This window comes from Pleurodeles waltl, chromosome 3_1 (assembly GCF_031143425.1).
Source record: "Pleurodeles waltl isolate 20211129_DDA chromosome 3_1, aPleWal1.hap1.20221129, whole genome shotgun sequence".
Classification (NCBI taxonomy): Eukaryota; Metazoa; Chordata; class Amphibia; order Caudata; family Salamandridae; genus Pleurodeles; species Pleurodeles waltl.
The window spans coordinates 790,214,074-790,231,381 of NC_090440.1; the positions used below are offsets into that span (position 1 = coordinate 790,214,074).

Below are 17,308 nucleotides of genomic sequence, written 5' to 3' on the forward strand. Positions count from 1 at the left end.
TCTACCTGCAGCACTGGAACTGGTTGTTTTGTGCTGTTCAAGAGGAGAAATCACTGTGACTCCAAGGATGTCGCTGGCCTGCACCGTGATCTGCCAATGCCGCACGGAGCCACACTGCCCTGCTTTGCACCGAGACCCTGGTCTCACCGATACCAACATCAGACGACTTCATCGAGCCCCTGCTGGCACTGCGACCTGTGGGCTCTGCACTCTGACATCGGCTGCTCACACCACAGCCTGGGCATCCCAGACGATGACGCTCCTGCTGACACTGGTGCCACTGCCTGCACCGTGGCCTGTGGACACCGCTAGTGAGGAGCACGAAGCACCGCAACCCGGGTCCACCAACGCCTTCACCATCTTCTCCAGTGTCATCACCAGGCATCCCTGTCTGCACCGTGGGCTGTGGACACCGCTCATGAGGTTCACAAAGCACCGTCCTGTCCCGCACCGCTGGCTTGGGCCTTCCAACGGCAGCGCTTCAGCAATGATGCCGCCACTGCCTGCACCGTGACCTGTGGACACCGCACGTCACACCGCCACACATCACACCGCAACCCTGGTCTCACCGATGCCACTGGATGACCGTCACCGAGCTGCTGCCTGCACCGTGACCTGTGGGCCCCGCACGTCGCACTGTCCCACTTCGCACAGTAGCCCCGATGCCATCCACACCAGCGCTCCTGACTTCATCAGCCTGGAGTTGGATCTGCAATGCGTGTGACTTCAAGGGCCTGACAACTCCCGCACCGACTCTGAAACCGACACCGCGACACCAGCGAACGCCGCTCTCTGGAGCTCACAGCGAGGAACACGACGCCCTACAAATCCAAGATACTGTTTGCGGGTCTTCCCAACTACTAGGCTGGCCTGTGACGCCTCGGCCAGCCTGAACCGTTGGTTTTGTTGCTCACGATGCCGTGATAGCCCCAGGTGGACCTATCAACTTCAAGGAACTGTATGTTTCAGAAAAATCTTACAAAATTCATATATTTAGCACTGTATGTTGGATTTTTATTGTTTTTGTCTTGGTTTACACAGATAAATATTAGCTATTTTTCTAAAACTGGTGTGGTGTCCTTTTGTAGTGTAGTCACTGTATTACTGTGTGTTATGTGCAAATGCTTTACACATTGCTTCTGAGAAAAGCCTGTTTGCTCATGCCAAGCTACCAAGAGGGTGAGCAGGGGTTATCTGAGTGGTTATCTCCCTTATTCTGACTAGAGTGAGGGACCCTAATTGGACAGGGTGCTAACCAACTGCCAACTTGAGAACCCATTTCTAACACTGTCCATTTACAGAAATGTATGGAAACCAATAATGCATAGTTTTCAAAGTTTCAAATGTAGGTTTGCAAACTGGACCCTAGGAATAAGAAATATGAACAGACTTTTGAACTATTCTTTTAGTTGAAGGGTGGAAAGGGGGCACAGAGAGGAGATGCTATCACTGCCTGCCTTGTACATTTACTTTATGCAACAGGAATGTAGAATTAACCACCGTTTCCTAGAGGCACAAGTCCTACCATAGATATACCCAATTCCAAACACCTAAAGAAGCACTACATTCCACTGGCCCATGCATGGTACCTCACACTCAGCTATGCTGTGAGCACACTGGGCAAGGGGATTTTACACTCTTGGAAGAGGAACTGGATTTGTCAGTTGTAGGAATATACCAAGACAAAAGCGGGCACATAGACAGAGTAATGACATTACCCAAGGAGCGACTGCAAAGTATTGAAGGATTTTAATTTGATATAAAAAAACTATAGTTTAGATAAATAAATAAGCAAGCACAAAATGTTTAAAGCGCCATCAGAGGCCTTAGGCAGCAGTGACCAACAGATTAACAGGATACATTTGTATTTCTCAAAGAACATACAATGTTATGGCAAATTATTTGTTCAGGAGGCAATAATTCAATAGGCATTTTCAATCCACTTTTAAAGTTAGTGAAATACCTGGCCTGAAGTCTTCTCACTGCCTCCTCATCCTGCCGTGCTTGCTTTTCATCATCTAAGGCTGCTTGAAGTTCTTTATACATTTCCTCAAGTTCTCGTAATCGATTCAAATTGTGCTGTAGCTCAGAAGATTTTTCAGCAACCTCCTGTGCCATCTGGAGTCTAATCTAAGGAAGGCAGGAATTGAAAAAGAAACAGGTTAACCACAATTCCACGTTTGCTGAAATATATCGTCCATTCTCCTTGTGAGTGCAACTTCAAAGATTAAGCATGTTTCAAACATCTACTTAGAGTGACACCAGAATGCCCCTCTTAACAAGCATTACCATTAAATCACCAAAATGCTACCACGGTGCATACTGTAACCTCTGGTGAGATTACCGACCACTGACCCCAACAAACGAATACTAAGTCACATCACATAACCTTTGACAACATATGAAGTGACATCACTGAAGTCGAAAATAACCTATAGTTAGTGGGATTTTCTTTTTTTTTTTTAAACAATAAAGTAAATACAACTGCTTTGATGTGGTTACCAAACATATATACCATCCACATATTAGACGTGGCACTTCTACAATATGCAAATGTATTTTTGAATTTATATAATGCGTGTATAAAAAAGGCATTGTAAAAAGAAAAACAGTTCAAAATTGCATGAACAATTAGCAAATCATGAAATACGATCAAGGCAACACGAAACGCACAAAAAGCTATACACGAGGATAAACTAAGTTAAGTAAATTATCTTTCAACCTTTTTGAATACAACCAATGGTCAAAATAGACGCATGGATAAAGCATCATTCCACAATTTCTGACCACTCAATATAAAAGCCCTAAATAGGCAAAGAGCATGAGGAGCGACGACTGAGTGTCTAGTTCTAGCAGGTTGAAAAGATGGATGGAGTAAGTCACTAAGGCACAGCATAGCAAGTACCTTAACACTTTCAAAAACACTGCACAAACAATGAAAGTGAAAACACTGCAAAACAGGCATCAAACTTTTCAAGTCCAAATAAATTGGGAACAAAGGAATGAAGAATAGATTGTATTGGGAACAGTGTATGTTATGGAATATCTGATAAGTATGGGGTGCAGCCATCAGCCATCGCCCAGATATGCACAGCCATCAGAAGCTAGGTTTTGTATGGCAGAGGGCAACCTCTTTTATTCGTTTACGGCCTCAAATTGCAAGAAATAGCACAAATGCCCCACAACAGCCACAAATGCACTGGCACGAACTCCCATTCGATATCCGTGCACAACGAACACATGCAGACCCATAGGCCATAGGATCATCGGGTTTAGTCTCAAATACCCAGAGAAGCCTAAAAGGGCACAGGCTTCTATCCTTCAATGCCCATCATATCCGAACCAGCTTCTCTATCTGCTGGATAAGCCGGTGTTGCATAGTGCTTCAACCTTATCATCAGCATTAGCCCCAGATTACTAGTGAAGTAATACGCTTTAGGATAGCAAGGGTAGATCCAGATAAATGAGCATAGAAACAGGTCGTCGTGACAGCCAAGGTTTGTGTGATGCGGTGCTATTTACCTGCTGCTGCCTTTCCAGCTCCTGGTTGAACCTCTCTTGCAGTTCCTGTTGGGTCTGAATACGCCTCCGCTCCTCTTCTGCGGCCCGGGCTGCAGCAATCATTTGTTCCTTCACAGCGAGATAAAAAAAACAAAAAAGGCGATTGCATTAAGTTTACCTCAATGATCTCAATGGGTACTGCGATATTGATCTCAATACTGTCACGGACCAAGACCCCTTATAGAGGAAATGAGCACCTATACTCACAGTGAGGTACATAGCGGAAAGGTCATACATTCTCAGTAATGTCATCTACACGGCTACACTTTGAATAATTATCAATAGTGACAAGAAATATCAATGCTACAATGGAGGTGGTTAGTCTAGGTCCAAAATGATAACTTTGAATACAATCAACCAATCTGTTTCTCATACTGACTGATTTATGATGAGAGGCTTATTATTGAAGGTACAAGGTCTCAACACAACAACTGGATGTCATGCACATGCTATGAGTTAAGCTGGACTATTTCTGAAGACTGGTACGGATGCCGTGTGGCTCATCCTATACATTCACAGTGCACGCATCCTTGGCCTTCCTCTACTCAGTACTTCTTTCTCTCTTCACCTTAATTTAATTAAATGGAGAGAAAGACACCTCTCTCAGTGTCCTGTCAAAGACTGCTGCCTAACCCTCTGCCATCCTACTAACAGCAGGTTCTTCAGGTTCCTTTAGAGGTGAGGGGGGATATTTTGTTATGATTTTTTTGGTTTTATGCCTGTTGCGGATTCCTATTGCATTAAATGGAAACACACTGTTGTTTAACCATTTTGCATGCTCATGTCATAAGTATGCATTGTACTCACGCTTCGGACTTATTCAGCCTCCTTAGGTTGCAGCCTAAAATACAGCGCAGCTGTGTGGTATGTGAAAGACATCTTGGGGAGCTTCAGAAAGTTGAACTGGGGATGGATCCTGCCCGTCATTTACATTGACTTTGTGGTTTGTAACTCCCATTTTCTTGCTTCTCACTTGCTGGCTTTATTTGCTTTAGGCTGCCCAAACTCAGTTTGTCCTGCCCGATGAGAAAGCTGTGTTCACTGAATACTTCCACAAACTCATTTTCTGTCAAAAGGCTTTAAATCTTTCTCCTATCTCGTCACGTTTGCTGGGCATTCAAAGATCAAGGTCAAATGTCAAACTGTGTTTTGGGAGCCTGGTTATTTTGCTTTCTGCTGATATCAAAGAGACAGAATTTATAGGAAAGAGCAATGCAGCGTACTTTCCACATGGAGCCTCCTTATGCCTTTTTTTTAAATTTTATTTTACACATAGCCATCTCAAATGTATCTTGTTCTTCATCTGCACAAAACATCTGCACGTTTTTTGCAAAATTCTTCTTTGTGAAACTGCCTTTTTAGGAACAAGGTACAAAACCGCATTTCAGTCTCAGCGTCAACCTGACATATAGTGATATTGGGCAATTTACACTGTTTATAGCCTATTCACCGTGAAGCACAGGATGAGATATTTTCAAAGGAAAGAGCCAGCCACATTGTAACACCTTTTAACAATGCATGGTTTTCACTTTGATGTATAAACCATATGCTTTGTTTATGACATCTGTGGCAACTGGTTTTGGAGAGTTGGATAAGTTTAAAGGCACCTTTTATGAAAACATAAGTGTTTATGTTTACCTAGAAAATAATAATTTATTCTGTCTGCAACTGTGCCTTTTTCAGAACAGATACATTAACGGATCTGAACAATTTCATCATGTTACCTTGCAGGCACTAGGCGATGATTTGAATTGTGCACCACAGCAGGTGCAGTGGTGCAGGGGTCAAAAGCTCTAGGAAGCCCACTGAACACTGATTATTGCTATATCTTATCACTAAGCAAGCAGTCACAAGCGCAGTTACGTAGCAGGCATTAGGGCCATGAATTAGACGGGGCAGCGGCACATGGGCAAAAAGCTCTAGGAAGCACATTGAACACTGATTATTGCTATATCTTACCACTAAGCAAGCAGTCACAAGAACAGTTACCTTGTAGGCACTAGAGCCATGATTTTGATGGTACAGCAGGTGCAGTGGCACAGGTGCCAAAAGCTCTAGGAAACCCACTCACCTTCAATTATTGCTACATCTTACCACTAAGCAAGCACTCTCAAGCTTAGCTACCTTGCAAGCATTAGGGCCATGATTTTGATGGTGCAGCAGGTGCAGTGGCACAGGGGCGAAAGTGTCAAGCAAACCCACTGAACACCGATCATTGCTATATGTTACCACTAAGCAAGCAGTTACAAGTGTAGTTACCCTGCAGGCACTAGGGTCATGATTTGGACGGTGCAGCAGGAGCAGTGGCACAGGGACTAAAAGATCTAGGAAACCCACTGAACACCGAGTATTGCTATATTTTACTACTAAACAAGCTTGATTTGAATGGTGCAGCTGGTGAAGTGGCACAGGGGCCAAAAGGTCTAGGGATTTCGATGAATACCGATTATTGCTATTTTTTACTACTACACAAGCAGTCAGGAGTGCTTTTTAGTTCTTTTGTAACCGTTGCACCCAAAGCAGCACACAGCCAAAAGCATCACTCTAATAAAAGCTGTAACCTATTTGACTTTTCTGTCTACCTACATTTTTTCAGCACATTTACATTGCACATGTTCACAGTTTTTGGATGGTCCTAATATCCTTCTGAATCTGGGCACAGTAACACCTTGACAAGGGCATTCTCCATTCTATAACATTATCACTTCAGCCATTGCGGACACTACATAAATACTTATAACTTACCACATGACATTCCACACCAAGCATTGGCAAAGCCAATAGGTCTTGCCTATGTGAGCCCTATTGGCTTTGTCAATGTTTTTTAGCCATACTGTACAGCAGTGCTCGCTTCAGTGCCGCATAACTGAAAATAAATAAGCGCTATAAGGTGGACAACACTGGCTGTGTCATATAGCTTTTTTACATTACTTTCAGCCATTTGCAACATGACTAAAAAAGCATTAGCAAAGCCAATAAATCTACACAGGCACGACCTATTGGGTTTGCCAATGCTTGTTTGCATTGGTACCTGTGGCTTAGGATTGACAAATAACTAATTCAGCATCTGAGAAATGTATATTATCTGTATCTTTTCAAAGTCTTTTCCATCCTTTTCAAGAGGAAAGTTGACACCTGGTGAAACTTCCATTGTTTTGAGTTTTGATTTCTGTCATGTCTTTCCCATTGCTGTTTATGAACTAAAAATGTATAAAGGTAGTTAAATTGGAGAAGGAGTTAACATTACATTGCTCTTTATCTCAGGAGGAAAAGAGCAGTGTTACTGGATGCGTTCTTCTATGTATTTTTTGCTTTAATACATGTATTTAGACTTCAAGCAGGCGTTAAAAATTGTGTTTCTGCTACCTACCCCTAAGGAATGTGTGAAAGAAATATCAGTTTCACTCATGTTCACTGCACAGCCCTGTCAAGAACCACCCGTCAGGGGTTAGACTAACGCATTTTTGGTGTGGTGATCTGCTTCACCGTACTAAAATGCTTAGTCACGCATTTATAGCACCCCTGACACCACCACTGCATTAGTAGCGCGAGTCGAGGACTGCTTGCAGAGTGCTGTGCACAGTGCTGCCACTACACTGAGCCAGCATTTGGCATCGCACAGTTTCTTCACTCACAAATACTTGTAGCCTGTATATTGGCACCAACTCCGGCCTCACTTAACTCGGCCCACATGCAACACACTCTGACAATATCCTCCGGAGAGTGCGTCTTCCTGTGAGCAACAACCAGTGCGGCTGTCCAAGCTGAGCGATGATTCATTGCGAGGGGGGCGCCTTGGTTTGTTTTATCACGCACAGCACCGTCATTGTGTCCACAACAACAAGAAGTCATTAATTGGATTATTGGCCAGTTGACCTGGAAGCTAAAGGGGAAAACTTTGTTTTTAGGGTCGAGCCTGCGTCGCATGCGCTTGCGAGACGCTTTAGTAGTAAGAAGAGGACTCAGAGCCCTGTTCATGTCACGTCAGTATCTTCCATTGGTTCGTGGGCTTGCCTGTAAAAATCTGCTTGCTTTCATTATGCATACATTATGCCTTTTCCGGTGGTTAGCCCTCCTCCAGCGCAGCGACCAAGTACAGAAAACATGTGAGGCTGCTGTCTCCCGTCAGGCATGGGCCCCCTGTGGCCCCCTCCACTTGTTCTCCGCCAGCCTTTTCATGGCGGTCAGACCACCATGAAAAGGCTGGCGGAGAAAAAGGTTGTAATCAGCAGGGTGGTGCCGACTTCAGCGCTGCCCTGGCTGATTACAACCAGGACCACCGTCGAGCCGTTGGGACCACTGATCCTGGCAGGTAGGTGGGTGCGTCTGCCCACCAAATTCGTAATGTGGCGGTCGGTTCTCCAAAGCTGCGGTGGGCTGACCGCTACCACGAGGCTGGTGGTCTTGATATCGCCAGCCTCGTAATCGGGCCCCAAATTTGGTAAAAAGTTAAAACTTTATTCAGAAAGCATGCTTTTTGTGATTTGGTGTAAATCCATTCAGCCATTTGAGAAAACAGTAAATAAAGATGGGCTTGGGTTGGGCATGAAGGGGTTAATGCTCAAAAAGTGAGTTATAAGTAGACGGTTAGTCCTGTGGACCTCCCACAGTACAAAAAAATAAAAAAATAGGCCATTCTGAATGACCAAGAGAACCTTTTCTCCACTCTTTCATTTCGGTACAGCAGTATCAAATGATCAGATTAGCTGGCTGAAATCTCATTTCACACAAGGTTCTGTGCAGAGGGGTTCAGGTTAGATACTTGCAGAAGGTTGGACACAAGGATTTATCAGAGGTAGGCCCTGTGCCCAAACTTCACTGCACATGGTCGCACACCATGCACAGAGGAGTTGCTCACCTGAAGAAGCTGTTAGAAAGTACATTCAGAATATGATAAAAACAAAAATCTGAAATTCCCCAACTAATTTAAAGGTTGAAGTGACATTATGTCTATGTGGCAATAAGACCTTAAGTTACAAAAAAGACCTAGAAAGTGACTGAAAAAAAAGCAAAGGTTAAAGTGACGTTCTAGTTAGGTGAAGGAATGAGAAAACAACTAATGATTAAAAACTGAAAAAACACTGAATTTCACCAGTTGTAGTTTAGTGAACGAACAATAACTTGCACTCGTCATGCATCGTTTTTGAAGGCACAGATTACATCACTCATGACATGTCAATCGGCATCATTAATGGCATCACTAATGACATCATAGAAATCACTGCTTTTTCATTACTCATTAGTCTTTTACATCCTTTTTAAAACAAATTATGCTAGTAGTAAAGACAGCCATAGAATGACTGTGTATATAAAACAGAAGCAGCATAAGATCTAGAGCAAAATGTAGTACTCCATGGGGAAAGTTATATAGTGCCTGTTTACCTACCACTAAAGTTATGGGTGCGATGAGTACTTCATATTAAACAAGGTAGACTATGAGCTCACATGCTGTGGGTTGCACAGCCAGGTTTTAAAATAGATTGTGAATTGAAAAGCAAAAGCTCCGGTCCACAAATAGTTATTTACCGGTAGATGTTTGTGCAAATGCCCATGTTCAATATACAGGGAGTGCAGAATTATTAGGCAAATGAGTATTTTGACCACATCATCCTCTTTATGCATGTTGTCTTACTCCAAGCTGTATAGGCTCGAAAGCCTACTACCAATTAAGCATATTAGGTGATGTGCATCTCTGTAATGAGAAGGGGTGTGGTCTAATGACATCAACACCCTATATCAGGTGTGCATAATTATTAGGCAACTTCCTTTCCTTTGGCAAAATGGGTCAAAAGAAGGACTTGACAGACTCAGAAAAGTCAAAAATAGTGAGATATCTTGCAGAGGGATGCAGCACTCTTAAAATTGCAAAGCTTCTGAAGCATGATCATCGAACAATCAAGCGTTTCATTCAAAATAGTCAACAGGGTCGCAAGAAGCGTGTGGAAAAACCAAGGCGCAAAATAACTGCCCATGAACTGAGAAAAGTCAAGCGTGCAGCTGCCACGATGCCACTTGCCACCAGTTTGGCCATATTTCAGAGCTGCAACATCACTGGAGTGCCCAAAAGCACAAGGTGTGCAATACTCAGAGACATGGCCAAGGTAAGAAAGGCTGAAAGACGACCACCACTGAACAAGACACACAAGCTGAAACGTCAAGACTGGGCCAATAAATATCTCAAAACTGATTTTTCTTAGGTTTTATGGACTGATGAAATGAGAGTGAGTCTTGATGGGCCAGATGGAGGGGCCCGTGGCTGGATTGGTAAAGGGCAGAGAGCTCCAGTCCGACTCAGACGCCAGCAAGGTGGAGGTGGAGTACTGGTTTGGGCTGGTATCATCAAAGATGAGCTTGTGGGGCCTTTTCGGGTTGAGGATGGAGTCAAGCTCAACTCCCAGTCCTACTGCCAGTTCCTGGAAGACACCTTCTTCAAGCAGTGGTACAGGAAGAAGTCTGCATCCTTCAAGAAAAACATGATTTTCCTGCAGGACAATGCTCCATCACACGCGTCCAAGTACTCCACAGCGTGGCTGGCAAGAAAGGGTATACAAGAAGGAAATCTAATGACATGGCCTCCTTGTTCACCTGATCTGAACCCCATTGAGAACCTGTGGTCCATCATCAAATGTGAGATTTACAAGGAGGGAAAACAGTACACCTCTCTGAACAGTGTCTGGGAGGCTGTGGTTGCTGCTTCACGCAATGTTGATGGTGAACAGATCAAAACACTGACAGAATCCATGGATGGCAGGCTTTTGAGTGTCCTTGCAAAGAAAGGTGGCTATATTGGTCACTGATTTGTTTTTGTTTTGTTTTTGAATGTCAGAAATGTATATTTGTGAATGTTGAGATGTTATATTGGTTTCACTGGTAATAATAAATAATTGAAATGGGTATATATTTTTTTTTTGTTAAGTTGCCTAATAATGATGCACAGTAATAGTCACCTGCACACACAGATATCCCCCTAACATAGCTAAAACTCAAAAAAAACTAAAAACTACTTCCAAAAATATTCAGCTTTGATATTAATGTGTTTTTTGGGTTCATTGAGAACATGGTTGTTGTTCAATAATAAAATGTATCCTCAAAAATACAACTTACCTAATAATTCTGCACTCCCTGTATGTCAAACACTGCTATAGACAGATTGTATCTAAACGGAAGACATATAATGTGTAAGCATTTATTTGCAGAACTTCTCTGATGATTTTGAGGCATTTTTAAATAATGTACAATGTAGGGTTGACCCAATTAGAGGTGGTGTAACTCACAGTGTGATTGTAATAATGGACCTATGGTTGTACTCATTTCTGCTTTCCAAAGTTGAATATGTAGTGTATGTTACCAAACTACAGAAAGTTGTCTATACAGCCTGGTTAAAGGTGCCCCGTCAGTACATAATGCTTATCAGTCAAGCTCTTATCTGGAAGTTGCAGATCTTATGAGGTGTTTTAGAGTGTGACCGCACTAAGGGCAATAGAGAACTAACACTATTTAGTGGGCTATTCAAGATTTAAAAAGTGGGTGACCCCATTAGTATGTATGGAAAGATTTTGTTCATTAGGTGGGTGAATACCAGTAAAAACAGGGTGGCATCCACCAAAAGTGTAATGCACGTTGCAAATTTTACTCCGATTATTACTTGATTGGTAATAGCAAATTGGATACAGCTGTAACTTGTTGAATTACTTTCAGTCCGCAAAGCCTATAGCTCATTCAATGGATGTTATGCTATTATTTACTGGTATTGAGGTGTGTAACAAACTTAATTGCTCTGTAGACATAATGAGATGAGCAACTTATTAAACCTTGAATACACTTCAAAAACAGTGTTTGATCATTACACACCTTAATGAGATGACTTTAAGTACCTCATCCAACACTATACTAAGTGAACGACTTCACATACATACATTAGCCAATGATAAGGCATGCACAACCAGGTCCTATGGACAACCCTCAGTAGTACATATTCCTGAAATAAGCAGAATGGTGTACATCATTTTAACAATGCTTACAATCATAATGTGATTCGTACCGTTCGTTTGTAGCATAGTGTTGTACATTGTACAACAGTGCATAAGGTCTCAGAATTTTCACTGACCTTATGGAAATAAATCTCCAGTTTATGTAGAAATTGTTGATATCGCTGCATGAGAACTCTAACATAAGTATGTGTACAGAAATCCACAGGTGGCTGATGTATTGTAAGGAGATGCTTTCGATTTTCACACGTTTTGGCAACAGCTTTTGAATTAACCCACAATCTATTTGAAACATACATTTGCAAATCACACTAGCTCCCTTCAGTCTCTACCTTGTTTAAATGCACTTAAATCTTCATGGTAATTAAAGTTTGTACCATTTAACTTTTACAATTCATAATCAGATTTGAATTCGATACCACACTGTTTTTATTTTGTACCTGTACATGTATACATAAACTCAGTCTGTGGCATGTATGTTCATACGGCCATTACTACCTACATTATGTTTTAAAAAAGGACCGAATGGTTTAAAAAAACTATTTTAAGAGCAGTAGCATGGATGATGCCATAAGCAGCATATGGCGTGGCACAAGTTATAGTTAGCTCAGTAAATTGTAACTGGTGAATTTCAGTGGTTGTTTGATATTTCAACACCTAACACTAATGTCACTTTAACCTTCATTTTTTCAGCAGAAAGACAGACAGATAGACAGTCGAACAGATATGCACACACCAGATTAGTATTCAGTAAAGAGCCCATCAGGTTCTAGCCATAGCACCTGCAGTTAAATGATAAATTAATGAAAAGAAAAGTATTAACCAACAAAAAAGAGAGGAGTTGATGTACTGGATCCTGACCAGCCTGAGACAGTAATACCTTTGTGTATCATTAAAACAATATAGGTTGCCCAGGGGAACAACTTTGTTAGATCATTTGAGTTGAATCTACTTGTATTTCGGATCACAGATATTGGCATTTGTCGAAAGAATCAGCACCGGGGTAGGTGACAGTGCATCTGCATGAAAACAACTGAATAATAGCAACACAGCAAACAAAGTAGAGGATGTGAATATCTTTGGACCCGAGGCATCTTTCCAGTAAAGGTTCATTTACAGGGTAGAAGGAGTCTGAGTTGTGTTTCGATGTAATCTATGCATTTGCAAATACAGCTTGAGGTTCCTTGGGCATTTAAATGGTGATGTTTTCATTCCCAATCACAGGCACTCTTAAGGCACTTATGTGTGGGGGGCTATTTGTATGACGTGGTAGTCCTGTTGAGGAGAAAAGCGAAAAGTCATTTTGTTTTCCCAGTTGGATGGACGATGGCTTAGCAATGGAGAAGCAGCAAGTCTGTGATTGGCCATTGCATTAAGCTATGTTTCTATTAATCTGGTGATGTTTCAACTGTGTTCTTCGATGGTGTCAGCCGCCTCAATGAATGCAGATGTTCAGCAGTTTTCTAGAATGCAGTCTAAAGTGTGATGTTGGAGAATTTGAAGGGTGTTTCAATTGTTTTTGCTTACTTGAATGAAGTTAGTTCACTGAACGATGCTAACCACCTGAGTCCTGCTTCAGGGATCATACCGAGGCAGGCGGTGGGGTTAATAGTCCTACACCACTTTTGAGTGGCAAGGAAATGTGGTCATTCTTTTCCTTGAAGCATGTTTAATATTTAGTTCATGTTTTCAGGCATGTGGAAGGATTTCTGTCCCAACTGTTGCATGAGTTTATTGTATCCTTCTGTCAAATATGAATTTCGGAGCTATGTTACAACTGCCAGTTTCTGAGGGCTTGTTGTCTTAAATCCCATCCCTGGCTGCACCAGGAGGCTGTGTTTTCCTATTCAGGTGTTTTCCCTGGTTGTCAAGAGCACACAGTTCTTCTGTTCATGAGAGGTAGACTTGCCTTTGGGTCCCAAAGAAGTGTTGCAGGATTTTGGTATATCAGAAAACATTTCTCAATGTGCCTTATGTGTCTGCAGAGTAGGAGATGCTGTTAAGCGTGAGGGTCATGGAGCATTGGTGACTTCCCTTTCCCCTTCAATGCGACAAACGTTTGCCTAGGGGCTGAGTCGATGACCACACATTACAAATGAATTGGTTTTAATCCCTGTTTCTGCACTGGATCAAAACCCATGTGACTCTGGGCACTGTACTTCTTCAATCAGTCACTAGAGTAATGTAAAAACCGAAGCATAGAAAAGAATATGTGACCTGTAAAGGCCCAATTTACCCTTGCTAATACCATCTCAATGACATCTCCCTGCCACCCTGTAGAAATCAAGACTCTCGAAATCAATTCAAACCCGAGCCCGAGAAATTGTAACACCTCAGGTTTGTAATGATCTTGCTGCAATAAAAGAAACTCTGTAAAGTTCTCTGCTCCTCCTTGGATCTATATTTGCGTTTGTGAATGCATGTTTTTGATAGGTGTCAAGGGTGTGGGTTTAGTAGTGTACGGGTGAGGGAGAGTTTAGGTTTTTATAGTTATCTTTGGCTTAATGTTTACAATGGTCTGTTTTGGGACAACATTGTTGGCTACCTCTAGCCCTCGCTGTGTGTGTTCTCTGTTATGCCTCTGTGCCTCATGTTATTTGTGGATCCTCTCCAGGCTCTTGTGTCATGGGGGCAGGCAGCTCTTCAATGAAACCTAGTTTAAGAATCAGAATGTCATAAGAGTGTTGTGGAGGCGCGAATGGAATGTGTGTTTTATTAGTGATTATCATACAACCACAGACTCCCTTCCCTCTGCATTCAAACAGGCTCACTGCTCATCGTGCACTCACACAGGCACATTTCTCACCCTATACCAATGCGTGCACAATTGTCAGCATAGACTAGGACAAATGCAACCCTCCCCCAAAACTCAGCCACATCATTCACCTTGTATTCACACAGGTACACCGCTTATCCTGTGCCCACAATAAACATCACTCAACTCACACGCGCCAAGACACAATGTACATGAGGCACACAATCAGACAGACCACTTACTCTGCACGTATTCAGAAAGCATTCCACTCACCCTATACCCATACAGCCATATCACTCTGCTTGGGATCACAGACACTCCCCTCACCCTGAACTCACACACAGCCTCAGCTAGGCAGATAATATAGTTAAACAAAACGGTCTAATTTATTTTTATCCAGCGCTTCATATCAATCTAGAAAGAAAAAGCACAACACAAATCCAAAATTAGAAAATTCTACATCTGACATGGGAAAACGACAAACTTGGAAGCTACAAACGAGACAGCATCGGTCTAGAAACATGATTTCAAGAAGACGGTGGGAGAGAATGTCCACATCTATTTCCCACCACCCATTAGTAATGATAATTTACTTCCCAACTCTCTTACTGTAAATTACAAAATGTTAAGGGGAATGTTTCTGTGTTCCATATAAATATATAATATAGTATAATACCAGGGAGCTGTGTGATTACAATCATTAACTAAGAGGCTATCAATCTAGAGGACTTGTGAACTGTGAGCAAACCTATCCCCACCTCACCACGCCTCCTTCCCCTGAATCCTTGTCACACATGCCATAAGCCCACCAAAGGTTGTCTAAATGACTAAGAGTAACGTTGCAATACATCTCCAGAAATGGTTGTAGGTGATTTAATAGAAAAACAACATCATTATTGTGAAACCATTTGATCTAAACTGTTTAATGGAAATGTTCAGACTGAATGGCATTTACCATTTTGTAGAAACCAATTTACAGAATGTCTTTTTGCTCAAAATTGGCTTTTGCATGCTTATGTTTTCAGGTCTAAATATAATACAGGTCTTAATTTCAGAAGCAGGTTTATCGGAGTTATTTATTTCACTGCTTTACTTCAGGACACATGATTTCAGATTTAGATCTTTACATTACCAAACATTATTTTGGATGCCTTTAGTTTGCTGACCTCTCACGGCCTCTAAGCACCATCCATCCCTGACCTCTCACAACCCATAAAGACCAACAATCACCTAAGAACTCTTCCTACTCCTCAACTCCAACCATCCCAGACACCAAATAACCCCTCACTTCTTCTAAACTACACCCACCCCTGTCCCCTAACCTACACTCTTCCCTGAACCTTAGAAGTACTTTCTTTACCTACACTCCACCCATCCCTGAACCGTAAAACCACTCAATACCCCTTAACTCCACCCATTCCTGGGCGGTAAAATCCCTTTCTATGCCTAAACCCCACTCATCCCTGACCCCTTAAAGCCCCTCACCATAACCAAACTCCACCCATCCCTGCACCCTAAAAAACCCTCACCACCCTTTAACATCAGCCATCCATGACACCTACGAGCCCCTCAGCACCCATAAACTCTACCCATCCACAAACCAAGAAACCCCTTTCTACACCTAAACTCTACCCAATCCTGAATCCTAAAAATTCGGAACCACCCCTAACCTTTACCCATTACTGAACCTTAAAACCCTCACCAGCCCTAAATTTCGCCCATCCATGAACCTTAAAACCTCTCAAAACTCTTATACTCAACCCACACCTGAACCCTAATAACACCACACACTCCACTCACGAGTTAACCCCAAAAAACCCTCACTACCCCCTGTGGATACTTTAAAAAAAAAAAACACCACCCCTAAACTGTACCTATCCCTGAACTCTAAAACCCCTTTCTATGCCTTACCTCAGCTTATTCCTTAATCCTAAAAACCCCTGACCACACCGAAACATTATCCATCCCTAAAGCCAATAATTCCCTCACTAGTCCTAAACTCACCCGAGTTTAATGTCATTTTGGATTTTCCCTAAAATTATATTTCCTTTAAAATGTTTCGATTTATTTGCATTTCGTTAATATTGTCTCTACTTAAAATTGGCTTTCCATTATTTGGCTTCCTCTAATGTGGTTTCTCAGTTTTTGATTTTCCATTAATTCATATACATCACCAGAAGTACCAGGTGTGTGCAGTGGTGACTCAGGACGCGATCTCTTACCCGCTGATTAGCCCTATGATCTACATTCTCTTCCCGTTAACGTGTTTTCTTTTTCCTGTGTTTTCCCCTCAAGCACAGGGAAGAGAAAACAGACAGTGCTGCTAACCAAGCCCGGCCTATTCTCCCCTGGGTGCTACAAAGGACTTGGCTTACACAGCATCCTCCTGCTTTTGCATCTGGCGGGAAGAAGAATGTCAGAACTAAAGGCTCCTGCCGGGTTGAGCCTCCGACGTTGAGCCACTTCCACACAAGTTTGCCTACAGTCATTCTTTAGGCAAACAAAGGTGAAGGTCTAATCTTCTTACAAAATAAACAAAATGCCACATAATGAATTTGCTTAGACCCTTAGTTGAAACTGTTTTTGAATGAACCAAAGAAAGGAAGGTGAAGAAACATCAAAAATCATTATATCAATCAATGCAGACATAATCATCAAAGTATGTGTCAATCAATTCCAGCATACCTGTTGAGATGCAATTCGTAGTTTTATTCATATAGTTGTCATGTTAATTCAATACTTAAAGCAAAATCAGTTTCAGCTGCGTAAATTCAATATATGTCTAGAAGAAAAGCAATAGTACAGTACAGTACAGTTTTGTTTAGGATGAATCTGTTACAATGGTAAGTCTTCTTTAGCGCATGTAATCCTATGACTATTGCAATCTTCAGACAGGCTTTGTTTATAGGAGTGAAGCTCAGGCACAACTTGGCTTTGGTCTTCTTCACTGAACACATAACTGCCACCCAAACTGTGATTTGGAAAATAATGGAGTTATCTCAAG

At 42.1% G+C, this 17,308-nt stretch overlaps 1 protein-coding gene across 1 annotated transcript in view; it reads right to left on the reverse strand.

Moving 5' to 3' along the window:
- Positions 1 to 17,308, reverse strand: part of SWAP70 (switching B cell complex subunit SWAP70) — a 361,445-nt gene that overhangs the window by 90,978 nt on the left and 253,159 nt on the right. Inside the window, exons 8-9 of the mRNA XM_069223626.1 lie at positions 3,523 to 3,630; positions 1,964 to 2,130 (exon numbers count right to left, since the gene is read on the reverse strand). Coding sequence (XP_069079727.1) covers positions 1,964 to 2,130; positions 3,523 to 3,630 — 275 coding nt within the window. The remainder of the gene's footprint in view (positions 1 to 1,963; positions 2,131 to 3,522; positions 3,631 to 17,308) is intronic.